The sequence below is a fragment of the Drosophila takahashii genome, chromosome 3L (assembly GCF_030179915.1).
Source record: "Drosophila takahashii strain IR98-3 E-12201 chromosome 3L, DtakHiC1v2, whole genome shotgun sequence".
Classification (NCBI taxonomy): domain Eukaryota; kingdom Metazoa; phylum Arthropoda; class Insecta; order Diptera; family Drosophilidae; genus Drosophila; species Drosophila takahashii.
Window position 1 is genome coordinate 12,387,635 of NC_091680.1, and position 27,073 is coordinate 12,414,707.

Sequence of the window (27,073 nt, forward strand, 5' to 3'; positions counted from 1 at the left end):
TAGCATAGTTCATTGCTGGGCGACCTTATCGCGATGCCCAGAGCCCTGTGTCAAGAAATCAGGAATACCAAGGAATACAGCCAACTGCCAGTCCGAAAGTCCGGCCATAATTAATAAATTCCAGCGTGCGCCGCAGAGTGATTCGCTCTTTGGATCGGGCCAAGTCCAAGTCCAAGTCGAGGCCCCGGCAAACAAACAACAAAGCACAACAACCAACACAACACAACACAAATTGACGTCACGCTGGCCCCAGAGAGATATTGGCGATCCGATCCTCGGCAAGTGCGACATACGTATCAAGGCTTGCCGGTGGAAATGGAAACGGGTTAAACGGGTACGAGTGCGACTGCGAGTGCGATACCCAGATCCCAAGATCCCAAGATCCCAAGCAACAAACAAAAACAACGGGGCCTTAATCAAAAATGTTGGCTCTGGAACCAAAACAACTCGAAACAATTGGGCTGATCGAGAAGTTGACGAGATTTCCTGGCAACTAAGTACAACTAGGTACAAAGTTTGAAGATAAATTGTGAAAAAGCTTGCCTGAAGAATTTACAAAATAAAATGTACGAGCCAGTAAAAATTATCACTTATACGCAGTGTTGATTTCATACCATTAAAATAATATATTTTTAAAATCACTTATTAAAATATTTATTTCATGATAGTCTTGGCTTTATGTTTTTTTTTAATTTATTACAAATACGTAGCGTTGACATTTCTATTACATTTAAAAAAGCCTGTAGTGAAAGGTGTTCAAAAGTGAGAATTTCTAAAATAATTTATTTCCTGATGATGGGAAAACTTATTACCGACACTGTGTACACCGTACAGGTTTCTGGCCTATAATAAAAATACTAAAAAGTCGGGAAGCGACTAGTTTTCATTAAGAGTTACGCCTTCTGTTCGGCAAAAGGTGGCGGCCGGCGACAAGTTGGCGTCAGCCAAATGGGATAATAAGCACGGCAGCAGCAATTTAAATTTCCGAGCCACGCCAGGTTCAACAACCTGCTGGGGAAAATATTTTCAGTACATTAGGGCGTTTATTTCAGTGTAGCACTTTATACAAGTTCAATTGGGGGTGAGTGAAAACAAGGAGAATTCGCATCAAACATTCAGAGCTCAGGTAAAATGCTGTTGACACCAAAACTTTTATGACATTTTTATTGACAACTGTTTGGGTAAATTACAAAAATATAAGCGCTGTCTTAAGTGCAAAATGGAATTAGTTAATTAAGCAAATATTCTCATTGCAAACATGGAATTAATATAATTGTTTTAATTAAAAATGGAAAGGAAAGGGCAAGTATACCGAAATCTAAAATATATATTTGACTTAAAAAATCTAGAAAATAAGATCAAAGATTGAATTAATGGACTCAGTATGTCAGTATGTTTTGTTCATACTTGTCTTCGGTACATCCGATGTTCTTTGAACTCCTACTCGTCCATCTTCAACGCCATTCCTGGCCATCAGTTGTCAACATTTTCCCTGAGCTCTTGGCACATCTTCAAAGCACCGACTTTGGTCGTCAGTGCAGCCAAATTTGGTAAGATCTTTTAGCCGCATTTAACTGAGATTCGCTCGGTTGACAGATGTGCCTCGACAATTGCCGAAGCTACCATTTATGAAGATCAGGGGTGGGCGACCCCACATTCCAGCACTAGGCACACCCAGACCCAGCCCATTACCAGGCCATTTCGGGGAGGCCGGATAATTAATTGGGCAAAACTGCACAATAATGCAGAACAATGGCCGCGCTTAAAGGGGGGTAAAAGCATTTCGCCAGCTCATGGTGATAGCTCTCCAAATGGCCGCCGCCGAGTGGGACGAGGGCCGTGAGATTTATGGCGCTCGCCCAACTCCGGAATAACCCAAGCCCCCGCGACCAAAAAAGAAAACATGTGCTTCGGCCAAGTTGTGAGAGCCAGATCTCGAGAGATATACCCCTACCTCGGTGATCGTGGGCTCTCTGCGTCGACTGACTTAAATATGGGTGCCCCCAGCGAGGTAGCTTCAGTTGGTGACTGAATTTCAGACCGTGCACAGCTCCTAAAAAGAGAATCCAAACACCCCAAGCTAAACGCGCAAAATATCGCAAGTGAACAGAGATACGAGAGTGGAATCGCATCCAGTCGTAAAAGAATATTAATTTAAAATACAAGAAAATCAGCTGCAAAATGCAAGTGGATAAAGTTTGTGCCGCCATCGCGCTCTTCGCAATCTTCGCCAGCGTCGTGGATGCAGCAGTTTACTCCCAGCCCGCCATCTTCCTTCCAGGTAAGGATTTATTGAAAAAGAAATAGCCAACTTTAGGAACCTTGTTTTGTAGGATAAATCAGTAAAATAGTTAAAGTAAAAGTAGTAATATTATATTGTGTTCTTTTATTAAATTTATTAGTTTAAAATATATAGTCCGATTGAAACAACAGATAAATTCCCATTTAAGCTAAAAGCAATTGCACATAAATGATGACCCCAATCAGTTTTTGCTGCTAGAACAATACGTTTTACAGCGGCATTGGGAAAAACGTGAGCCTTCCATTAATGATTCGATTAAAATGGTATGCGAATCGAGATGATTGAAAAATTCCATTAATTCGATGCTTGCCTATGGAGTTTTCTCATTAAGTTTCCAATTAATAGGCGACCTTTTCGAGCCACGAAAAACAATAAAAACTGAAAAGTTGATAGCGCTTGGCAGGGGATTTCGTGATTGATTTACGATTGAGGCGATGATTTTGCGAGGTCTAGCATTAGCTCATTCGCGATAGGAATTTCAATACCGAAAATTAATTTACTCCAAAAAATAGAAGACCAATTTTTGGACAACGGCAGAACTTTGACGTCAGATGTCGGGCAATATTTGTTTATGATTACGCTGTTGGACATGTGATTTATGGGTTGATTTGTTTGTGATTTTGTTGCCCGCTTTCGCTGACGTCAACAAACACAAATCGAAATGATAAACAAAAGAAAACAATAAAATCGAACAACGCAAAAGACGAAAACGAAAACAACAAAAGCTGAAATCAGATGAAATTTGTCATGCTATTGGCCCCCTTTCGGTTGTGTAGCAGATTCAGATTCAGATACAGATACAAATAGAGATAGATATGAATTTCGGTTAGGTTTTTGGGTTTTTCGCATTCGCCAAAAATTAGCATAAGAAATGTGCTGATGTGGTTATTAATTCAAGCGCTCGGCTAATTTGCATCGCTATGCGGATTTGAGTTAGAAAACTTATCGATTATCCCCAGATCGCTGGATAGCCAGATATATTTTCATGCTGCTGAATTATTCATGCGTGAAGGTCGTCCAACGTCTTTGGCTGGGAATTTTGGCTCACTAATCTATAAGAAATTAGCGCCGACTGCTTAAAAATAGGCGATGAGTTCACGCGGCCGGTCACTTGGCGATTAATTGCACAATTGGCCGGAATGCGTGTTCTTTGGCTCTTCGAGTGGTAAATTAATGGCGAGTGTCATTAATCAAACGTACCTTTCTATTCGGTAATTTATTTTTGAGCCCGACAACTCAACAATTCGCAGCCGCGGGCAGTTCGTTATAAATAAAAGCACGAGTACGCCGTACGCTCCATCGCCATCTGTCAGCTCGGCTCAGTGCTCGAGGTTTAAAAATAAAAATAAATGCCAGTCCCTGGCTCAAATCGTAACCGCAACCGCAGGCTGTAGCTCTTGTTTTCTGTTGATCTGATGTATTTATATCCCAGCGAGCACTTGTGTGCCAATTTTCATGTCGAATGACTGTCAAGTTCGTGCCCTAAGTCTTTCGTTTCGTGCAAGTCATGGATACAAAAATAGGTCCCTCGAGTGGCGAACTTTTCCATTGGGCTATTAATGTCTCAGAAGGAGATACAGATGTCTTATATTACTCAAAAATAATTTAAATAATATATTGGATAATTTTATTTATATTTTGAAACCCAGAAATATCTCCTTGAGCCTGTTTGTTTTCGTTTTTTGTAACTCCGCCTGCGATATGCATGCACATATTTAAATCTCACTCGGACACAATCACGATTTATAGCCACTTCCTCATAAGCTCGCAAGACAGGGGACAGCGCATAAATAAATCGCCGCAACTACGACAGCTTGGGGGAAGCAACAAAGAAGACTGTCTTCCACCACTTCCGCTTGCAGCACAGTAAACTGAAAACAATTCATACGATTTGCCACAAAGAAAACTATTATTTAGCCATTAAGAAAGATAAGCTGGGAGAGAGGCAATTAATATTTAATTTTAATAATATTTTTTTATATTTAATTTTATATAATTATACCCTTGTAGAGGGTATTATAATTTCAGTCAGATGTTTGCAACGCAGTGAAGGAGACGTTTCCGACCACATAAAGTATATATATTCTTGATCAGCATCACTAGACGAGTCGATCTAGCCATGTCCGTCTGTCCGTCTGTCCGTCTGTCCGTCGGTCCGTCTGTCCGTCTGTCCGTCTGTCCGTCTGTCCGTTTCTATGCGAACTAGTCTCTCAGTTTTAAAGATATCGCGATGAAACTTTCCCGAAAGTCTTCTTTCTATTGCAGGTAGTACATATGTCGGAGCGAGCCGAATCGGACCACTATATCTTAAGGCTCCCATAGGAATATTCAAAGATATATAAGAAAATTCATTGTTACTTTGTAGGAAGTAGGCATTTTAATTCTTGACTCTTTAAAAACAAAATTCAAAAATAGAAACGCTGAATCTGGAATCCCTGGAACTGCACCGAGTGAGCATTACTTTATCTGCAAGGGTATATAAGCTTCGGCTGGCCGAAGGTAGCTTCCTTTCTTGTTTTTTTTATAAAATTTACTTTTTATTCCTGTGTACTCAATCGCATTTCCCCCTCTGTTTTTCAGCCCATCCCGGCAAGTGCTTCGACAAGCTGACCCGCAAGGCCCTGCTGCCCGACAAGGAGTACAAGCCGAAGGGCATCTGCGCGGCGATGACTTGCAGCCTGGAGGCTCGCGAAATCAGCATCGAGACCTGTCCCTACGTGGATGCCCCTGGCTGCGAGGAGCTGCCCAGCGACCCCAACTGGCGGTTCCCCAAGTGCTGTCCGCAGTTCAAGTGCGTCGACTTCAAGACCGGCAAGGACTTTATCGTCTCGCTGTAGATCGGATGGGCTATGCATATATATATATATCTGTCCTATATAGCCGCAACTGAAACGTGATTTTACATGAAATGTATTCGTAGTTCTGTAGTTTCCGAAAGAGAGAGAGTGAATGAGAGAGCGACTGTGTGTGTGATTCATTCTTAATTTATTTATTTTAATTTGTAAATAACACATTATCTGCATAAACCCCAAATCCCCGTCATGTTTTCACGTGTGAACATAATTCAATTCGTTTTGATTTATTCAAAAGTCCCTGTATGCGATATTTGCAAGAATGACTAACAACCATCAACCAACTATGTTTAGTCCATAAGGTTTAAGCCAAGTAATAAAAAATCTGAAATATGCAAATGTTTACTTTAACGTATTGGCCGGGAATTGGAAACGTGATGGGCAGAGTCATGTCCAAATTGGATGCTTATTTGCGCAGTCCACCGGATTACGCGCTCTTCTTTTTTTGGACTCCGCAAATAAGCCGCAAGATTATGGTTATAGCCGGCTGACTCATTCGTTGGGCAAACATCGCACATGCCGCATATGAAACGATCCGCGACGGAGCTCCAAATACGATCAAAAGTTTATTGCTCGGAGAGTCCAACGGCTTACCGACTTTGCGCCTGATGCGAATGCTAAGTTTATGGCCCGGTTTATTAGAGCCAACAGGAAATGCCAGCTGGGGATGTTTGCGAAAATAGAAACTGAGCGTAAACTTTAAAAGCCAATAAAGAATAGCAATTACAGGTGTACTACTTGGTACGGTTTGTGTACGTATTATTTTCAGTTTCCATAGCTGCTGGTCGTTATGACGCTGTTAATGAGCCATAACTTAATTATTAATCAGAGGAAGGTGTTGCTTTTATGGGACTATAAATTAATGAAGGTTCTTCCTTTTTTTCAATTACTTTATTTTTATACTTTTGTACATTTCCTATAAAATATCTTCACAAAAGCCCTATTGTCACGTCTTTTGTGAATATTTGCAGATATATTGTTAAATATTTATACCACACATATATTTTATCAACTATAAACTATAATTTTTTCAATATTAGGTATATAAATAGTTTTCATAACATGCATGTTTTAATAAAATACGAACTTTAAAAATAGTTAGTTATTAATTTAAATACAACCGCCCAATTAATAATCAAACTTATTTGTTTACCAACACTAATGGTATTTAACTTCACTGAGCATAGCAAATACACCCACCTTCAGCACTTCGCATAAAAAGTAGATTTTGAGAACCAGTCAGCATCGGTCACACTGCTCCATAGGGCGTGTTTTATCGTGTTATTTACGTTTGTAAATTGCATTTTTTGTTAATAAAACCCTGCATTCCAGCCTAAAGCCTGAACAATATGCATTCCCAGACGAATCTCATTGCAGTACTGCTGCTGGCAGCTTTAATTCACGAAGGTGAGTGTGATTTCCAGCAATTAATTCATGAGCACTGTGTGAAATGATTTTACTAATTTGTTGACAGGCTCTGCAATTTGGTGCTACCGCTGTACTTCGGCCACTCCCGGCTGCGCGGAGAAGTTTAACTGGCGGGGAATAGGATTCCTGGGCGAGCACTGCCCGGAACCCGACGACATCTGCGTCAAGGTGACCGAGCGACGCGGCGGTAAGCTGAGATCCTTTCCTATTGTCGCTTGACCTGAACCCAAATCCCTTTTAGCCAGGGAAACCATCACTCGCGACTGCCTCAGCGCTCTGAGCTTCCGCAAGGACATTCCCGCCGACAAATACGAGGGTTGTAGACCAGCCGCCCATGATGAGAAGTTGGCGAACTACGTCAATCACACGATCAAGGAGCACGACGTGCGACGGGACTACTACACGGACACCACGTTCTGCTTCTGCTTCCTGGACCACCGCTGCAATGGGGCCAGTGGCCTGCAGGTGTCCGCCTTGATGGGCCTCCTCACCCTGGTCACCACTGCCCTGCTCCTCCGCTAGAATCTCCGCGAGAAGGAGGAGCGCCCAAGTGCCTTACTAACTCACTGAGCAACGACGAATCTCGTCCTACATTCCGTCCGCACTTTTTGTACAACTTTTTGACTAGCTTTACAGCTTTGTTTACTCAACTAATTAAATACATTTTACCATATTTATAAACAGGAGTGAAATCGTTGCGTTAGAGGATCTCCACATTCTTGGGCGCCCGGTAATCGTAGGCAGCCACCTCGGGATGGGCCACCAGGTGCTCCGCGTAGACTTCGGCCAGCCGTAGGCACTGCTCCACGGTCAGTTCAAAGGAACGCAGCGTATCCTGCACTTCGGCGCGCTGGAAGAGCTTTTGGGTAACCTCCTCGCGATCTTCTGGCGGAAGCAGGGTGCCATAGCCGCGGCGGCAGTACTTCTGCCGCATGCTAAAGATGTGACGCACCACGCGCTCGACGAGCGGAAACGGCAGCTGTGTCTTGGGGCGCTTGAGGGGCATGAGCTTCACGACGCCCACATCCACCTGCGGCTTCGGAACGAACGCTTTGCCAGGAATTGTGAACTTCAGGATGGGCTCCGTCCAGATCTGCGACATCACCGACAGCCGGCAGCGCTGCTCGCCGCCCACAGGGGCACAGATTCGCTCGGCCACCTCCTGCTGGAAGGTCAGAGTCATGCAGGTGTCGATGCGCCGGAAGGCTCCCCTCCGGGCGGCCAAATCCTCGAACCAGTTGATCAGCAGCCGCGTTGAGATGGCGAACGGCAGGTTGCCAATCAAGTGGATCCTCTGCGAGGTGTCCGGGATGTGCTGCTCCATGTTGAAGCGCAGGATATCATCGTAGTGGATGTCGAACTGGATGTTCAGGGGACTGGCACACTCCTTCAGCAGCTGCAGAGTCTCGCCGAAGCGCGGATCCTTCTCGACGAGCACCAAACGCTGCGGCTGACGGCGCAGAATGGAGCGAGTGATGCCGCCGGGACCGGGACCCACTTCCAGGACCAAATCCCTGGGATCTATGCGCCCCGCCGACTTGACAATCTTGTCCGTCAACCGCTCGTCCATGAGGAAGTTCTGGCTGAGCTGTTTCCTGGCCTGCAGCCTGTAGAGCTTCACCAGCTCCCGAATCGTGGGCATGGGCGGCAGGCGCATGCCGCTCTGCAGCACACGGGCACTTGCTTGGGTCATCTGCGGGAATCATTATATAGAATTTGATCGAAAGAAGATGATATCCTCACTCACCTTGTTGTGCAACGACTTCAAAGGTGTAGAAACTGTGTGTAAGATGAAGAAAACGCTTACAAACTAGGGGAAACTATGGAGCTAGGAGCTAAGAAGACACCTTCTTGGGCTCCTCGAAGTCGTCCAGGAACTTCTCCTGCTGCACCGAAAAGATGGAGTAGCCGTAGATGGCCAAAACGGAGACTCCCAGGGCGCCGGCGGTCAGCAGATTGTTGCGGCGGATGCGCTTCAGCTTTTGCACGCGGTCCAGGTTCTGCTCCTCAATCAGCTTCATGAACTGCAGCTGCGCCTTGTCCAGCTTCGGAGCGCTTTCCCCGTACTTGATCTTAGGTCCCTGCTCCGATGCCGACATTATAAACGCTGCTAAATGGGGTTTTATTCGTCTGTTTTCCTCGTCGATCTGGGAATTATGAAATCTCGCACACGAATAGTACACACATTACATAAGGTCACACTGACAGTGGCGATATATAGCGTGTTTCCACTGCTGCATATTTGGAGGCTAGAGTGTTCTCACTGCCCTTTGCCACCTATTAATCTGATATAGAAATAAGCTGCCTTATAATATCAGACATTTTAAAGCAATTACTAAGTTCTATGGTTAATAGGGGGATTCCCTAAACTGTTGAATTGCTGAATTGTTGAATTTTGGTCAGCTGTTAATCAGCTGTTCCATAGAAAGTAAAGTTTCAGAAATTTCAGCAATTCAACAGCCTCGGGGCTGATGAAAATTTTGTTGAATTGCTGAAAAGCCAGAGTTGTCACCTTTTTTTTAAAAGTCGTGGCAACCCTGTAACATTTTAGTATCACCAGTACGTATTATTTGTTTTAAAATCAACTTAGAAAGCATATTTGTGGTTCTTTTTACCTTGGTAACACTTTTAGATAGTAACTAGCAATAATAAATCAAATTTTACATGCTTTAAGTTCCGTGAAATTTTTCAACAAATAACAGCTGTTTGAAAATTCAACAGGAACCATTTTGGGTCGTTCCCTTAATTGCTGAAATTTTTTGTTGAATTTTCAACAATTCAGCAATTCAACAGTTTAGGGAATCCCCCTAATGAATTTTTAAAACCATCACTAACTTAATTCCCAGATCTGGCAGCACTTTACACAGTGAGTCCTCAGATGGCAACGCCAGCGGTGTGTGGTATTTTTTGGCGCCCCCACACACGGTCCCTTTAAACCGAGCTGCGCGTTTGCGTCCGTTACAACGAGTGCTTAGTTTAGATTTCCTCTATTTGGGGCCCTGAGAAATTGGCAGTTCACTTTCGTTGGTGGCTCGAGTGCGACGTGACGTGCGGCAGCGAAAAGCGCTTTTCCAGGCAGAGTGCGCCATTACTTGCCTGCAAGTCAGCCACAGCAATTCCTCGGTAATTGCAAATAGCTGCAAAGTGCGTAATTAGAGCTTGGGGGAAAACTGCGTTTTCCGCAATACCAGAACGTGCTCCATTTTCACTCGAGTACGTAGATCCGTGAGTTTAGTGATTCCTAGGCTCAATGTTGGCAGCCAGAGCCACATACGGTGGCTCTGAAATGCGGAAATGAAAGTACAAATTCGGTTGCGTGTTTGGGAAACGGCTCTGAAAATTTTACGGCCAATAACAACAAAGGCAAAACAAACGCGTAATTGCAGAAATCAGCTGTGTACCTACGGACGAACCAGAGCCCCAGAAAGAGAGGGGCCACAACACTTCGGAGCCCCCGCGTCCCCCAACGCCCCCCTCCTCCACAGACCATGGAAACCCAACAGCTGGTCGTGGAGCGCTCTCTCATTCTCTCTCTCTCTCTTTGGGCTCTCCACTTGTTTTTCCCTTATATGGACTAACTTTTGTTTTTGTTTTGGTTTTTCTTTAACGCTTGTTTAATTTTAATTGCCATGTTCTTAGTTAGTCGAAGAAAAAGCTATAATTAAAATTTTTTTTATTCTTTGGTAATTTACATCCGTTTCAATTCTTTCAATTTTTTTTATAAACCTTTGCATTTATTTCATTGTTTTCCATTATTTTTTAACAGGTATTATATTAAGCTTTAATTTTTATTATTCAATATTTAGCGTTATAAACCTTTAATTCGGCTTATAATTTTTATTACGTCAATTCCCAACAAAAATGTTTTATTGCCTTATGGAACGAGAAAATTGCAATTAATTACGAAATTCCCTCTTGCAGCTAAATCAAACGCGTTTCGTCAACCGCCGTCCGCTTAAACAGTAAAAAGTAAACAAACAATACAAATCTACTATCTCACGCGAAAAACAATAAAGCGATCGTTCAGAAATTAGTGCAACAAGACAAAGGCAACTCATTCCGAATCCAGATCCGTAAAAGATGGCGTTCATTTCGAAAGATTTTCGGTCCCCGGGCGAAACTTGGATCAAAACTGATGGCGGCTGGGAGCGTTCCAAGGTGCTCGAGTGCGGCGGAAAACGGAAGCGGTAAGTCTACGCAGTTTTTAATCACAAAAGACCTTTGATTGTCGATTTCCCAATTATTAAAACCTCTATACATTTATGTTGAAGAAATACCATTCCCACTTGCATAAACATTTTTAGATATAAGTCAAATGTCTATTACAAAAAGTTAATGATAGGAAAAAAATGATAAAATAAACATATTCAAGTTGCTTTTATTATTTAAATTGTGGAATATAAACTCAAATTTAAATTGCGAAACGCATTGATTTGTTTCTTCTTTTTTTTACCTTAAAAACCGTAAATTTAAAAATCTAATTTGATTTATCAAGTATGGAATAAATAGAGGTTGGGGCTCCTAGGTAAACAGCCAACAGTATACTGTATATAGTATACTATATTTATAGCACCTTATATGGGCTTCTGTTAGTTATCTTTCACTCATCCAATTCAAAAACTACGTTGTTTTATTGCAAGTGCGATAAGATAGTTTTAACGAGATATATTTTCACTAAGTAAAAAAAACGCTTTTTTCAAAATACGTAGCCCTGTTATTTAATTGATTAGCTGCTTATCGTATATGAATGAACTATTTTAAACTGAATTAGTGCTGTGGCATTTGATTAGTCACTTTTTTAAGTCACGTTTCTATTAGCAAAAATTAGTCCAGGCAGACTTCCGTATCGCAATTGATCACTAGATTTGAGCTTTGAAATGTGTTGTTTACCTTTTCACAAAAACAAAGTCGTACGACGTTCTACATGCAAAACCTATTTGCAGAAATCTTATCAGTAAAGATAAAGATTTGCGTAGTATTTATTCGGCCTCGACACCATTTTTATTCCCTTATTTATTAATCTCTATAAGACTATATATTTCTGATATTGGCTTATATTAAACCTTAAAACTAATATTGCCTATTGAATCGTCGCATTGTCCAGTTGGTTTCACTGCCGAAATCTTTAAATCATTCAGTTTAATAGACTCGTTTTTGGGTCCAATGCCCAGTGGTGCCATTGAAGTTGGCCAAAGCAAACTAGCGAATAATTGTTGTGGCTCAGACAATGGAACCCACTTCCCTTCGTTGGCCGAATCGATGATTTCTCAAATTTAAGCCGCAGGCAGCAAAACATCGTCAATGGTTTGACAATACATATACCCATGTGTTTTATGCCCCTGAAGAGGTGCGTTTAGAGTACCACAATCTTGATTTATTCAAAGTGTCGTTTGGGGCTAGTGATTGCACTGGGCTGCCTCAATTGAAAAGCCACATTCGATCCGGTGAGTCACTCCAAATGGCTGTGAAAGCAGCAGAAGCTCCACCGATATCCGTATCTAGAGTGCTGCCATGGGTAGTTGGGTTGTATCTCCGCCATCTGATCGATTGCTCATTTGATTGATTGCCATTGTTCGCTCGAATGCAATTGGAAATTGCAAGTGGAACAAAAAGTCAATAGTTGGTGAGAGTGAAAACGGGCCAGCAAAAAACGATGCGCTTTTATGCTTCTGATTTATCAAGAGAGGTTTAAGCATTCAGCTTAAAATAGTAGTGTTTACTCCAAAGTTTACTTTCCTTTTTTTTAAAGAAAAACATTGGCTTTCAAGGTCTTCTTAAATATAATATTTATGTGGCTTTTCAATCATGTCTAACCCCTTTCCTTTTCATCTAATTTGTAACTTTTATTCATTTTTAATTTGACATGCTGATGGATTTCCAATGTGCCTGTATTTATTGAAAATGCTTATTTGGTGACTGACATATAATAAAATCGATTCGGTGAGGAAGTGGGGTGGTAAAAGGAGTTGGGAGGTCGAAAGTGGGCGGTGCGGAACCTTGAGCTTTTGCTGGCGTTGCAAGCTCTCTCAAATCCCATACTTTGGCCTAAACTTGACCGAGTTTCACGCCTACGGTTGGTAAATGCACATTTACATACCTATGTGTGTTCCTTTTGGGGTTTCGAAGTTTCCAAGGCTGATATTTCCCCGTCTGGCCGACACTCAAAGTTGTTTCAACCGATCTTAATATGCATTTGGGTGCCCACCTTTGTTGCATTTCTAATTTTGGAATACTTTCAGGTTTCTGGGGACTTTATTCTTCTTACAACGGCGGTCGAAATAATAGTGCTGAATATACAAATGATATATTTTCCATTTCAGATTTAGTTCAATTTATTGAAACAATTTTTAAAAGTTATTAATTTATCTTTAAAATCTAGTAATGGACATTTTCTTCGACTGTTATAAAGATTTGAAGGCAAATACTTAAATAGAAATTGGTGTTTATTGGTCTTTTAGTCGTATTTCCTTAACCTCATCTGTATATTCCTGCCCGACTAGATCACGAGTGGCGTTATTTCCGCATTTTTCCCATTTACGACTACTCGAAAGGCCAAAAATAACCACCCCCTCCATGGGTTTAGTGCGTTCTTTATGACTTGTCAAAAGTGCACTTCAAGTTCTCTCCATTTTTCCCTGACATCTTCCGCGTGTGCGTTCTTTTAGTAGTTTATACGATGCTCTGTCTTATGTAACTCCATGGATTATCTCAAAATAACGCACAAATTTCGAGAGTTCAAAATCATTTGGCGTTTGTAATGCCTTCTTATCAGCATAGCAAGGTTTTAATGTTGACACTTTACAATTGCGACGGAAATTTCAATATACTTAAATTTCAGTTCAAAAGTTAATGGTTCCGTAATGGGGGAAGTGGAGCATACGTATTTGCCTGACTTACTCGAAATCCATAAATTGTATTACAATATAGTTTTCCCGACTACCGTAAAGCGTTTTTACCAGGCTTATCGGCGAACTTGCGTGTGTGCATTTCGTAACCGTGTTAAGCACTCATTTTGAGCATTACCCAACTTTCTTTCTGGTCAATTAAAAATTCAAATGGTCGTCGCCCGGCACTGAACCCATTAGATAATGCCTGAAAATAATAATTAGAAATGCCAGATTGCATGGAAAAGCGAATCCGAAGCGGACGTGCCGACGACTTGGACTCCAAGTCGAAGTCGAAGTCGGAGTCGTCGGAATTGGAACCCACTTTCACTGCACTCTTCGCTGCACATCTGCGGACCAGCGATCGCCCGCTCGCTGTTTTTGATCGATTTTCTTTCCCGTCTTTTCATTTCTTTTTCCACTCTATCAAGATGCATGGGGTCGCGAAAAATGGCTATACATATTGGAGCACATGTAGAAAAAACACTCGTGTGTACTGAGTGGCTTGAAAATGATTAATGGATTCGAAATTTGCGCTGATAAATTGGTTTTTTTGGCGTAACACTTACACCAAACTCACTAACACTTATTTATCTAATTAAAGCAAGATATTACAAATATAAAACGGGATTATGGATTGAGTTTAATAATTACATATAAAATTATAATTTAAAAGTAACAAAATAAAGTAGTAAATTTCAAAAATGTAATAAAATTTCAATTTAATTACCGAAATATAAATTTTAAAAGTCATTTGAGTGTAGACATTCAAAACTTGTAATTACTTTAATTATTTGATTTTCCTTTCTTCCATAAAATGCAACCAAGCCTCATGCCCACATGCCTAATAATAAGTATCTTTGGCAACCGAAGTTTTCCGTGCCCATTGAGAGCCTGTATCTCATACATATGTGATTTTCTCCAATTTCTGTTTCTAAAAGTAGAAAAATTCGAAGCGCTTTCTGGCTGCTTCACTGGTCCTCAACTCCATTTTCAATTATTTATGTCGAAAAAGGTCACAGGCGTAAAAATAGAAAAGCGATTTTCCGCTGCAGCTCGTAGTTTTTCCCGCTGCGCCTGCCACTCAAAAGGGCCCCGCACTCCAAATCGTTTGTTTAATTCGCTTGGAGAAAGGTAAACGAACGCTTGATGGTGACGTCGTTGAGTGATTTATATGATTCACGTGGTCTGGTCGTCGGCCGCGGATTTGGTCTGTTGGCTGGATGATGTGATGGCTGTGGCTGTGGGCAGGGCCGGAGTTTTCCATCGGATAGCCAGATCCGGAGAAAAAAGAGGCGGTGGGTTCCAGGGAGCAAGAGCCGCAGCCCGAGCAAGCGCAACAATTTCATTGTTCCCCAGCTATTTTTACACAGATCCGCAGATAATTGCACATTTATCTAAAACACAGCCAGCGACAACCACGTCACGAATTTCGAGCAAGAAAACGGAAAGCGAAAAAATAATCAAAACACAATAATTGGCGATGAAAATTGCAATAATAAAGTTTTTGGCTGGGATGGTCTGATTTCTTTGTTTCTTTTATATACTGTGAGTAATGAGACTCAATTCAGGTGATTTGGAGTTATCTTTCGGGTGGTAATAAACATCTATCTGCTCACAATAAATTAAACATGTTAATTGCAGCAATGACAAATTATTTGCCATTAAATTGATATAAAATTAAAAGTAAAAATGTGTTCTTTACTGAAAATTAATATAATAATTGGTATTATAAATGTTTTCCCAATTCAACTTCCTTTCTTTAAAGTTTACTACCTAAGCGGCATAAAAAAGTCATCTAAATTGGTTTAAACCAGTTTTAATAAATTAAACACGTTAATAGCAGCAATTACATACTATTTGCTATTAAATTTAATTAAAATTATAAATAAAACTGTATTCTTAACTGAAAATTAATATAAAAATTGGTTCTATAAATGTTTCCCCAATTCAACTTCCTTCCTTTAAAGTTTACAACCCTACGCGGCATAAAAAAGTCATCTAAATTGGTTTAAAACCGTTTTAACATAAACCCAACATCCCCTAATGTCACTCAAATGAAATGCGAAAGCACAATGCGAAAACTAAAAAAGAAAACCATAACAATAACAGATCATAGCAGCAACACATGGGTGTACAATGCACACGAGCGCTCCTGCATTACGTATACGAGATGGTGGCCAATAAAGGCGGTGACCTACTTTGGACCAGGCCAACGATGGCCCAACCATGGTACTCGGCTCTCGACACTCGACTCTCAACGTTCTCAGCTGGGGGCGGGGAGCTTTTGTGCGTTTTTCTTTTTTAGTTCTTTTAGTTTTTTACTTTTTCACTTTTCCAGTTCCGCGTCCCACTTTCGTCCTGTCTCCGATTGTTGCTCTCCTTGGAGCATCTTTCTCATCTTCTGTTGGGACCGTGAGTGGATTACCACTGATTACGGACCTAATTCTGGGTCGAAATTAAATTTAGCCCGCTTTCGAGAAGGCCATCGCCATGCTCAGGACAAATACCTGTAAGACCAGGCCAACCAAATCGATGCGCCTTGACCATTTGCGGTTGTGGATTTGACGAGGACACGTCCTGTCCTTGGAAGCCGCAAAATTGTTTTTGATTTCCCTCTAAACTGGGTCAAACTGTGCTCGTCTCTTGGGACTGCACTCTGTCTGATTGAAGTTTTCCCCCATAATTGCCTCGTAATTACATTTTCTTGGCTAGTAGTTTTTCGCAACTTTCAAACGCTGCAAATGTCGATGTTCAAGGTCGTTAATGGCTTTTAGTTCAACTAGATACCAATTTATATGGAATCTGTCTAGAAGACTGGCACTTGAAAATACCTAAAGTTTAATTATTTCAGGCTGTTTTATTTTCTCGTGAACCTTGGTAGAGAGTATAAACATGGCATGGAAATATGTTTTAAAATATAACTTTAGAGTTAATCTATTAAATAAATCCTCATAATAAAAAGGCAGTGAGATGATCCCAGGTTCACAAAGCTTATACCATCTGGTAAACGCCTTCGTTTTCTCTTAGCCCCCAAATGACACTTAAAAACACACTTCAAAATTGAATTGCAAACGTGTACAATTTCACAAATTACGCGACCCACCGCATGTAATTGCATTAAACATGGCTAAAAACTTGACACTCGGCTGGGTTTCCTCTCCGAATTGCTTAATTTAATAACCGGACAGGGCCGTAGATCAGATGGTGGGAAATTGGCCAGCTTCCGCCTCTTGAAAAGCGGCTCACAAGCGTTTAACACTTGTAAGCCGCCAAATCCAAATGGCAGTTGCAATTGCAGTCCAAGAGTTGGCATAACACATGGCACCAAACTGGCCAAACAGGCTAGTCCCCCAAGTTGAGGGGAGTGCCATGGAGTTGGACCGATTCACTTCCGAAATGTTGCATTGACAATGGATTATGTGGCCTTAGACTGGGGGAAAGTATACTTAATTGTTACTAAATAATGTAGTGCGGCTTAAAAAGCGTAATTATTATGGATTAATCCCAAAATGAAGCCCAAAAAAAATTTGGAAGTGTTAACTCTCCAAGCGTTGTATTAAAAATATACTAGATCCTAATCCTAAGGCTCAGATGACACATTCAATTTTTAGCGTTAATTTATTGTGACAATTTTTCATTTGTGTGAGTTTTAAGAAGTGCAAGCGGGTAAGGATTAATATGATATCGCGCCTTTACTATTGGTGTTATTGGTAGAGCAGCCAAAAATAGTAAGTTCTTTCTCGCGCTCGTTTAAAGTCCCATTAAAAAAAAAAATTACTACAATAAATTGACGTTAAAAATTGAATGTGTCATCTGAGCCTTAATAATACAAATTCTATACTCAGTAGTATTCATTTCATATGAAATATTATTAAACTAATATTTTGTATTTTCATTTCTATACCAATACCTATGGTATTGAAAGTATTATTTTAATACTCATCTTATTGATGCAAATTTGACACCCAATAGTGTAGAATTCATGTAACAATATTTTCGTTTCAATGACTATTTTTTTTTTTGGTGTATATTTAAAAAGCCCCCATATAAAAGACCTATTATATTAAGGAACTCCTCTAAAATACCATATGATTTTAATGATATTTTCCCATCTCTTGCAGGCACCACTCGGAGGGAAGCAGCAGCTACCAGGACAGCGACAGTTCGGAGGAGGATGCGGTGATGCCGCCGCACTACCACATCACCATCCGGTGCACCCGGGAGATAGCCGGCTTCAATGGGCTCAGCGAGGCTGTGAAGCGTCTGGACTTCCGGCGATCGGTGCGCGACCGCAAGAGGTTCCACTACATCTGCGCCTTCCTGCTGCTGGTGTCCAACAAGGGCATCGCCAGTCTGCCGGGCAGTGCCCAGCGGCAGCTCCTCCAAATGGTCGAGGAGGTGGCCTCGCATGGTGAGTGATTCTTATTCCATCCTCCCTTAATCCCTGCTCATCAGTACTTTTTTTACCCACAGTAAATGACAGCCAGCAGCATCCGAATGTGCTGCGTGGCCTGGCTTTGAAGCTGGAGCACATCGTCAGCCAGGAGAACCAGAAGTGCTGGGGCAAGCCCCTGGGCAGCACCTACCTGTGGAAGGAGCACATGGCCACCATCAAGCGGATCCAGCGGGTGGCCAGCCAGATTGAAATCAGAGAGGTAAGGCGACTTCCACAGAAGTCACTCTAGATCATACTTATCTCATACTATTCTTTCAGCCCGACCCGGAGGCCAAGCCTAAGCTGCACGAGCTGCCGGAGGAGTGTGTGCGGGAGATCATCCTGTGCATCGCCGACCACAGGGATCTGGAGTCGGCCGCCGAGGCCTGGGAGACCATGGCCAAGCTGGTCTCCGAGCAGCGCATCTGGCGCGAGCTGACCCGCTTCCACTTCAACCAGCGACAGATCCACACCATCCTCGACCTGGACAAGTTCAAGCAGATGGGCGAGATCAAGGACTGGAAGCAGATCTACCACCAGCTGCGCCGCACCTACGGCGTCAACGACGACTACCAGTTCGCCGAGGTGCTGGCCCTGTGCCGCTCCTGCTGCTGCCTCTTCTGGCCCTCCGATGGGCATCCGTGCATCGTGGACCAGAGTCCCGACTACAAGCAGCGCCTGGAGGAGGCCGGCGGCCAGCTGGCCCTGGCCCAACCGGTGCCCCCGGCCCAGTTTCTCAAGTACTTCTCGTTGTAAGCCGTGGGTTTGGACTTGGACCAAGGGAGAGAGATAGAGATAGATCGAAAGTATTTTTACGGAGGAGTGGAAAAGTCCTTTATGCGTGTGTTAAAGTTTTACCCTTGGAGTGGATTGGATGGTCGAGGAGTGGATCAGAAAAAGCAAAGTGATAAAGAAATCCCTAATCTATAACTACATATGTATATGCCAGGCTCGTTTCGATTGGTTTGCAGTTTGTCCAGGTTAAGATTCTAGTTCGGAGCGGCTTCAGTTCAGTTCTCTGCCAACTTGTTGTATTATCACATCTGCGTAACCCAGGATCACTATAAGTCGCGTGTCTGTTGCCAGGGTCCAATTTTGGGTCGGTAATCCTTGAGGTCGGGGTGGTTATAGAGTTATTTAGGACACGCAAAACGAACTGCCACAAAAACGAGAATAAGCGATTATTTTTTGTCAAACTGATTATTGCAAGACGTGAATCGAGATACTATTTTTAAAGTACCAGTATATATAATTACCGATTTGTTGATTTTAAGACAAACGAAAAATACACTTTTATGCATGACTTTTGAGCGATCTATTGTAGGGGTTAAGTGTAGTTTATTTTACGTACATCAGCTGCTTTTGGTGCTAAATTGTATTATAAGTTCCGATCAAATGAAATCAAATCAACCAACTCTAGTTACCCCGATTCGATCCGTAGTTCCGAGTAGAAGAGAGTTGTAGAGTGGGGAAATCATGTGATGTTGCAGGAAGCAAAGCTAGAAACGAATACACCTACCTAACGATAACAAATCTTCAAGCTATTTGCCGCCAAGCAATGCTATATACAAATACTAGAGATCGTCGCCAGTATAAGAGTAATTTTATGGAGTGCAGACAGCAGATTAATCCTAACCCTAAGATCGGAAACAAGACCCTCTTAATTGGCAATAAAACAAAGCCGAAATATAGATAATGTTAATGTGTATAGATACCCGTTAGTAGAAACCCCGATCCAGGCCTCATGATTTCCCTGTAAAATACCAGTTCGATTTCACATTATTTTACTACAACTATTACTATTGTAAGTACGAAAGTTTTAGCATTCTCAATCATTTGTTTGCAAACATTTCTAAGCGAAATAAATCTCTCATTTTATGTTTAAAATAAACTTGCAAATATCTGTGGATCATTTTGATTGTTTAATTGGGGAAGAGAACTGGAATTGGGAAAAATATCCTATATATTTATTTAGAAGGCCCTTGAAATCGAAGCAGATATTGAACAAACAGCCAGTTGCCATGGAAGAAATCAATCATTTATGGGCCCTACAAAATTTTCTTTATATTGTCAGCGAAACCGAAGAGTAGCTACATGTTTATTTAGGCTCCTGCTAAAATGGAGTTTATTTTCAAGAAGGAGCGACGCTCCTTTGGGGCCCGCGTCACCTTCGAGGACAAGGATGAGGTGGTCTTCAGCGAGAACTCCAATCCGGAGCTGGTCAAGAACTACATTCTGCAGAACCCCGTTGACCGGGTGACGCAATATGCGGGACAAACCTCACTGAGTGTGGCCAATACGGAGAGGGCGACGTACAAGAGCACTGGGATCACCCACAATGAGGGCGGTTGGCCAAAGGACATCAATATGCACGATCCCGAGCAGACAGTGCGATACAAGCGGAAAATCGAAAAGGACGAGAATTATATCACACAGGTGATGAATCTCACCAAGCCCATGGAGCATTATATCCACCAGAACAATGCGGTCAACATCTATGAGAACTACTTCGAAAACCTCGATCCCGCTCCACTGCCCGAACCTTGTAAATCACGGACTGTAAATGTCTACCGGGATCCAAATCCCATCAAGGTGCCGGTGAAGCATCTTTCCTGGTCCCCGGATGGCGGCATCAAGATGGCCGTGAGCCATTGCGACATGCGGTTCCAGGGCGACAAGTCCAACCAGAAGTGCAACTCGTACATCTGGGAGGTGGAGAACCCCAACGAGCCCTTCCTCACCCTGGAACCCAAGGTGCCGTGCGTCTGCCTGGAGTACAATCAGAAGGATCCCACTAGTCTGGTGAGTGGGATGTACAATGGTCAGGTGGCCGCCTGGGACACGCGACACGGGAAACATCCGGTGATGATCAGCGAACGGGAGGTGTGCCATCGGGATCCGGTCAACTCGGTGCTGTGGAACAACTCGAAGAGCGGCACCGAGTTCTTCTCCGGCGGCTCCGATGGTCAGGTGCTGTGGTGGGACACCCGCAAGCTCACCGAACCGCTGGACCGCCTGCTCATGGATCCGGTGAAGAGCGACGACCAGGATCTGTCGCGATCCTACGGCATTTCGGTGCTGGAGTACGAGACCACCATACCCACCAGATTCATGGCGGGCACCGAGATGGGCATGCTGTTCTCCTGCAATCGGAAGGGCAAGACGCCGACGGAGAAGATTCAGATTCGGGTAAGGTGTTTATAGGGGTTTATAGAAGATTTCTTGTAAATGATACTCTCTTCCTACAGATGATGTGCCACCTGGGCCCCGTGTATGCCATCACCCGCAATCCGGCCTTTGTCAAGAACTTCCTCACCGTGGGCGACTGGTGTGCCCGGATCTGGTCGGAGGATTGCAGGGAGAGCTCCATCATCTGGACCAAGAGCAGCAGCTCCATGCTGACCGATGGCGCTTGGAGCTATACCAAGTGAGTAATCATTTCTAGGGATAGTATTTATCCAGAGTTGTGTCTATAAGCATTAGCAATGCTAATTTAGCATTGTTTTTGAAATATCATGATTCATGAAAAAGGTAGTGCTACTGAAAACACTTTTCATTGGCATTGTAGAAAGTAATGCTTCTGAAAACAAACATTAGATTGTTAAAATAGTAATGTTACTGAAAAATATTTCATTGGCATTGAAAAAAAGCAATGCTACTTAAAACACATTTCGTTGGCATTGGAAGGTTTCAAATTGAAAGCAATTTTGAAAAATTTAAGAATTTTTAGATCATTGCGGATATGAATAGGCCGCATTAAATTGGCTTTATGATTTTTTTCTCAAATTTTTTGTGTTATCCTAAGCGTATGATTTTTTTATTTAAAATAATAAAATAACTGTTATTTTCGGTCCCTGGTTTCAATGCTACTGAAAATATATTTCATTAAAGTCTCCAAAAATAATGCTACTTAAAAATGTAATTGAAAAATAAATATTATATCATTGACTTGTAATATAACTTCCAGGGTTTCGCAGTTCTTCATAACCCGCATGGATGGGGTTTTGGACACGTGGGATCTGCTGCAGCAACAGAACGAGCCGGTACTCACGGTAAAGGTGTGTGATGAACCCCTCTATTGTGTCAGGACCAACGAGAACGGAAAGTTTGTGAGCTGTGGGAGTCAGTTGGGAGCCACCTTCCTCATCGAGGTCTCCGACAACATGGTGATGTCCGCTAAGAACGACAAACCCCTGCTAACGGCTGTAAGATTCGAATTTGAAACGGAATTATCATTATTTTAACCAAAAATCCTTCCTACAGATGTTCGAGCGAGAGAATCGCCGTGAGAAGATCCTTGAGGCCAAGTCCAGGGAGAGCAAGCTGAAGGTCAAGGCCAACCATGGTCAGGATCAGGGGGACAACATGATGATCAACGGCAAGGTCAATATGGCTCCATTCGAGGGAGCCTGCGAACAGGCCGCCGCGGAATATTTTGCAGCCGTGGAACAGGAACGCCAAAGGCGACTGCCCGGCGGAAAGCGTAGGTGAACGAAGGCGGTTTTTGATTTGTGGCCATGTATCGGGAATTCCCACCAATTCTATTCTTATTTTCTTAATTACAGAGGATGCGGAGGAGGCTGATGTGTCCGAGGCGGAGAGCTCAAAGCTGTAAAGGTCCTTTGGAACTGTACCATTTTACTGTTAATTACAATAAATGGACTTTGTAGAGAAAATCTGGCTTTATCTGAATATCTGGTTACAATTTTAAAAAACCGCGCATAACAATGTGCTTCATTTCTCAACACTGTAAAATTTCAGTGTTGTGTACAACTCGTTCTTTATTTTGAACCAGTTCCAGTCGTGGCTCTCAAGTTCACGAACCAATTGGACCAGTCAGCTGTTGTCATTCGTCATTCACACGCGGGATTGAGCACAAGTTATTTTAACTTTTATAAAAAACGATTAAAAAACAGAAATTGTAAGTGAAATATAAGAAAAGGCCAAGACAAAACACTTAGCAATTAACGATAATACACTGTTTTAAAAAGAAAGCTAATCGAAGCAACAATTTGGCATCAGCTGTGAAAGCAAACGTGCCGGAATTACACTTTGCTACAAATTGAAGGGCCAAGGGCAATTCATAATCTCTGCCAGTGATATAATAACTACGCCATGTGTAAACTAGCAATATAGAGTGAAAGCACAGGTTAATTACTCCGATCTGCAGTACTTTCTACCCTTTCAAGTCGGGGTAATTAGCGGGGTCAGGTAGCAAAAGTAACCCGTTCCGTGTTGCATGGTGTGCGGCCTACGTGACTCAGAAACAGTTATCAATGGCGCAACACATACGGAAAGTTCAGTGACCAATTTCTGTGCAGCAGCCAAACGCAAAACGCAACCCCTGAAATTCAGACAGCGTCTAACGTCCAACTGATAAAGGTATCGAACGATCCCAATCCGTACAGTTCGAGTATTTATTTAAATAGTACTATATTTGTTAGCTAAACACGTACCACGGGTAAGACAAAGGCCATTCAAGTGAACTTAATACAAATTGTTTGTGAAGTAAACAAATATAGTACAAAAGGTTCTAGTTCAGTTTTAAAAATTATTAAATAAAATTCAAAAAAATGTATTACAATCTTTGCTTTCTTTAAAAACGAAGAACTTTCAAGTTAAATCATAAAACTATTTAAACGATTTACTAAGCACTTATAATTTAGTACTTTTTGAGCAAATAATTTAGCAATAAATAAATAGTAATAATTGTTTACTAAACCCTTTCGACATGTTCTGCACCTAGTGTTTACTACATAGAACACCAGTTTGTTTTGCTGTCTTAATGCCAATTGTTAATTCAGACCTTGGTGCCGCTCCGATTTGAAAGTGCCTGTTCCAAAGTGTTTCCCCAAGGTGGGGCCGTCCATTCGGTGATTCACCCACCTGGCGTGGGCTAATTATAAGAATTCGGGTTTTGCTTTTCCGGTTGCCTGCAATCCAAGGGGGCCGGTCCTCCCATTCCACTCCATTCAGCAGTCACGTACGCCAGTCGCATCATCCAAATTCACCCGATGCGCCGTCTCTTTGTTCATTGTTTATTTGCCGAACTTATCACCGCACAAACAAATTTAAATCCGAATCCATAATTTCTATTAATCAAAACAATCTTGACCTTAGCTTGGCTTGCCATTAATATAATTCTTAAAAATTGGTAAACCCCTAAAAAACATCTGTTTACATAAATAAATATTTTTTTAAATCGAGATTAATGTTCTTTCCATAGTTAAAAAATATACCAAGAAAACTAATTTTCTGTTTTGTCTTCATACCATTTTAGCACCATGTTGGACGTGATCCAACCGAGCAGCAACCTGCAGACCAGCGAGAGCACCGATGTGGTGGTGGTCCGTGCCAGGCCCAAGAAGGTGTTCAAGCCCAAGGCGCGCATCAATCGGATTCCCCAGGAGCTGCTCGATGATCCAGTGCTGCAGCAGGCCATCGACCGCCTGCCCGCGAACTACAACTTTGAGATGCACAAGACCATCTGGCGGATAAAGGAGATGAAGGCTAAACGAGTGGCGCTGCAGCTGCCGGAGGGCCTGTTGATGTACGCCATGGTCATCAGCGACATCGTGGAGCGATTCACCAGCGCGGATACTGTGATTATGGGCGATGTGACTTACGGAGCCTGCTGCGTGGACGACTACACGGCCAAGGCTTTGGGAGCCGATCTGCTGGTCCACTACGGCCACAGCTGCCTCATTCCCGTGGACCAGACGTGCGGCATCAAGGTGCTGTACATTTTCGTGGACATCAAAATCGATCCGCTGCACTTCCTGGACTCCGTAAAGCTAAACTTCCGCCCGGAGGTGGGCCAGATAGCTTTGGTCAGCACCATACAGTTCGTAACAACGCTGCAGGCTGCCTCCACGGAGCTGAAGGCAGCCGGCTATGATGTGATAGTACCTCAGGCCAAGCCACTTAGTCCCGGAGAGATTCTGGGCTGCACATCGCCACAGCTGCCGGAGACGGCGAAGATGATCATTTACCTGGGAGACGGTCGTTTTCACCTGGAATCCGCAATGATTGCCAACCCACTGCTAAAGGTAGGTGACTGTTAAATCTTAATGGAGAGCTTGTGGTTTATTTGACATCGTTTTCTCTATTAATTTCAGGCCTACAAGTACGATCCCTATGAGAAGAAGTTTACCACAGAGGAGTACGACCACAGGGCCATGCAGAATCTTCGCCTGGACGCTGTGCAGCGGTCTAAGAAAGCGCGCCGCATCGGCATCATACTGGGAACACTCGGAAGACAGGGCAGTTCGCGGGTGCATCGGTTTTTGGAGAAGCGACTGCACGCCAAGGGCATAGAGACCACCACCCTCCTGCTGTCGGAGATCTTTCCGCAGAAATTGGCTCTTTTCGCTGACATTGACGCCTTTGTGCAGATCGCTTGCCCGCGACTTTCGATCGACTGGGGATCCGCCTTCACCCAACCGCTGTTGAATCCCTACGAACTGTCCGTGGTTCTTGGCGATGTCGAGTGGACCCCTCACAACTCGTCGCCACGCAACAATGCTTACCCGATGGACTTCTATGCCAGCGGCAGCCTGGGACCCTGGACTCCCAACTTCAAGCCACCGGCGATAGGAGAGTGCGAGAACAAACCCTCGGCCGATTGCTGTGGCCGCTGCACGCGGGCGGAATTGGAAAAGGACGATTCCGGCAAGGCGGCGGCTCTGGACGATCTTCTCGACTTCAAAAAGGGATAAAAGATGAGTCTGTCACGCTTCCAACTGCCCATAGAGCCCTCCATCTCAAGCGATCAGCCAAGATCGTCTGCCCAAATATAATGCTTACCTACTAATTTAGTTAGTACAAATTTGGTTTTTAAGTTATTATTTTTAGGTATTCTTTGTGTTCATCACAGATAGGTTCTTAATTTGTATGTTCGCAATAACGTGCTTTAGTTTAGTTAATATATTTTCAACAGAGATGCAATTGTTATTGTAACAGCAACAATGTACCGAATTGTTAACATTAAAATAATGTTTAAACGAAACATGACTATTCAAATATAGCAAGGCTTTTTCTATAAATTGTACTTAAAACGATTCTATTTTGAAAATTAATATTTCTTATTAAAAGGAGGAAAGGATAATTTTATTTTATTAATCTATTTTTCCGAGATTCTGAATCAATTACTAATTTCCTAAGGGAAATTTATTTATGGTCCTTTGGCTAAATATATTTAGCTTCAATGAAAGTGATCTGGTCAAAGAATTTGTCCAAGAACTAAATTTTTGACAGAAGTAATTATTTGGTTGAAATTTTAAATACTTAAACTGTTTTGTCCAGGAGAATACAAAATAAAAGTGTTAATTTTTTAAATTTTATTTTATTGCAAGAATATCACGCATATTTAAAATAAATATGTACAATTTTTTTTTAATTTTTTGTTTAAGTATGTACAATTGAACTAAAAATTTGGCTACATTATTTGTAAATATTTGTCTACATTTTTGCTCATATATACAATTGGTCTATTGAATTGGCTAAAAATTTGTTAAGGATTTTATATACAATTTCACTACTTAGATTAAATTGGCTAACTAGGTATATACAATTGTGATGATGTATATATACAATTGAGCTAGAGCATTAACTAAAATGTACAATTGGTCTATAGAATAGAGCTAAAATTTACAATTGTCTAAATTCGGCTAATTTGCTGACACCGCAAGCTACTGATGATTGGATCCTCAGAGTTGGTCCAGGCTGTGTTTGATTCGATGGGCTCGCCATCTGGTCCTTAGGTTCCGCGAAGATCCAGCGCCAGGTCCGTGGAGCTCCGCCAGAAGCTGTCAGCGGTCCGCGATGGATGTTGTCGGTCGGAGAACATCGCTTGCAGTGCAGATCGATTGCCAGTAGACCACAGGTTTTATACTCCTCCAGGTAGGCGAAATTGGGAATTTTTCAGAATAAGGTTTCTTGCCTGCTGTAATGACTTTGCCCTTGGCGAAAATTACCGCACCGCGATTACCGAAAAATTCCTGGAAAGATAAACACGGACACCTAAAAATATTTAAGAGTACCATTACCCGCTGATTTTTTGCCTAAGTTGACAGAAAGGGCAGAAGTAGTACTGCTAGGTACAAACATATTTTTCTGGAATTTTATCTGAGACGTCTGCCCACCGTATGTAAAATAAATCCTTGTCCTT

General features: G+C 42.3%; 7 protein-coding genes across 12 annotated transcripts; 5 read left to right on the forward strand and 2 right to left on the reverse strand.

The window, feature by feature from the left end:
- The first annotated feature begins 2,034 nt into the window (after window positions 1-2,034).
- On the forward strand, window positions 2,035-5,493 carry LOC108054120 (uncharacterized). Its single transcript, XM_017136895.3, has 2 exons — window positions 2,035-2,281; window positions 4,883-5,493. Exons 1-2 carry the CDS (start codon window positions 2,182-2,184, stop codon window positions 5,137-5,139), a joined length of 357 nt encoding a protein of 118 aa, XP_016992384.1. The 5' UTR covers window positions 2,035-2,181; the 3' UTR covers window positions 5,140-5,493.
- A 909-nt stretch (window positions 5,494-6,402) lies between these two features.
- On the forward strand, window positions 6,403-7,268 carry crim (QVR superfamily protein crim). The gene is made up of 3 exons (XM_017137066.3): window positions 6,403-6,561; window positions 6,629-6,769; window positions 6,824-7,268. Exons 1-3 carry the CDS (start codon window positions 6,504-6,506, stop codon window positions 7,102-7,104), a joined length of 480 nt encoding a protein of 159 aa, XP_016992555.2. The 5' UTR covers window positions 6,403-6,503; the 3' UTR covers window positions 7,105-7,268.
- mtTFB1 (mitochondrial transcription factor B1) lies at window positions 7,208-8,275 on the reverse strand. The gene has a single exon (XM_017137064.2). It carries the CDS (start codon window positions 8,273-8,275, stop codon window positions 7,283-7,285), a length of 993 nt encoding a protein of 330 aa, XP_016992553.2. The 3' UTR covers window positions 7,208-7,282.
- Window positions 8,276-8,417: 142 nt separating this feature from the next.
- Window positions 8,418-8,787, reverse strand: Ccdc56 (Coiled-coil domain containing 56). The gene has a single exon (XM_017137067.3). It carries the CDS (start codon window positions 8,679-8,681, stop codon window positions 8,418-8,420), a length of 264 nt encoding a protein of 87 aa, XP_016992556.1. The 5' UTR covers window positions 8,682-8,787.
- A 729-nt stretch (window positions 8,788-9,516) lies between these two features.
- Window positions 9,517-19,813, forward strand: LOC108054154 (F-box only protein 25). Of its 4 annotated transcripts, none has more exons than XM_017136984.3 (5): window positions 9,517-9,807; window positions 10,504-10,769; window positions 17,591-17,880; window positions 17,943-18,124; window positions 18,184-19,813. In XM_017136984.3, exons 2-5 carry the CDS (start codon window positions 10,663-10,665, stop codon window positions 18,658-18,660), a joined length of 1,056 nt encoding a protein of 351 aa, XP_016992473.1. In that variant the 5' UTR covers window positions 9,517-9,807; window positions 10,504-10,662; the 3' UTR covers window positions 18,661-19,813. The 4 variants fall into 4 exon arrangements, with proteins under 4 accessions (XP_016992473.1, XP_016992472.1, XP_016992474.1 ...); XM_017136983.3 differs by having other exon boundaries at window positions 9,517-9,795; XM_017136985.3 differs by having other exon boundaries at window positions 9,517-9,726.
- Window positions 19,814-19,988: 175 nt separating this feature from the next.
- On the forward strand, window positions 19,989-22,613 carry Dnai2 (dynein, axonemal, intermediate chain 2). Its single transcript, XM_017136978.3, has 5 exons — window positions 19,989-21,093; window positions 21,153-21,331; window positions 21,872-22,109; window positions 22,168-22,391; window positions 22,470-22,613. The coding sequence occupies exons 1-5, from the start codon at window positions 20,023-20,025 to the stop codon at window positions 22,486-22,488; spliced, it is 1,731 nt and encodes a 576-aa protein (XP_016992467.2). The 5' UTR covers window positions 19,989-20,022; the 3' UTR covers window positions 22,489-22,613.
- A 91-nt stretch (window positions 22,614-22,704) lies between these two features.
- Window positions 22,705-25,912, forward strand: Dph1 (diphthamide biosynthesis 1). Of its 3 annotated transcripts, none has more exons than XM_017136980.3 (3): window positions 22,705-22,825; window positions 24,185-24,953; window positions 25,023-25,912. In XM_017136980.3, the coding sequence occupies exons 2-3, from the start codon at window positions 24,189-24,191 to the stop codon at window positions 25,620-25,622; spliced, it is 1,365 nt and encodes a 454-aa protein (XP_016992469.2). In that variant the 5' UTR covers window positions 22,705-22,825; window positions 24,185-24,188; the 3' UTR covers window positions 25,623-25,912. The 3 variants fall into 3 exon arrangements, with proteins under 3 accessions (XP_016992469.2, XP_016992471.2, XP_016992470.2); XM_017136982.3 differs by lacking the exon at window positions 22,705-22,825 and adding an exon at window positions 23,061-23,286; XM_017136981.3 differs by lacking the exon at window positions 22,705-22,825 and adding an exon at window positions 23,245-23,365.
- Window positions 25,913-27,073: the final 1,161 nt, after the last annotated feature.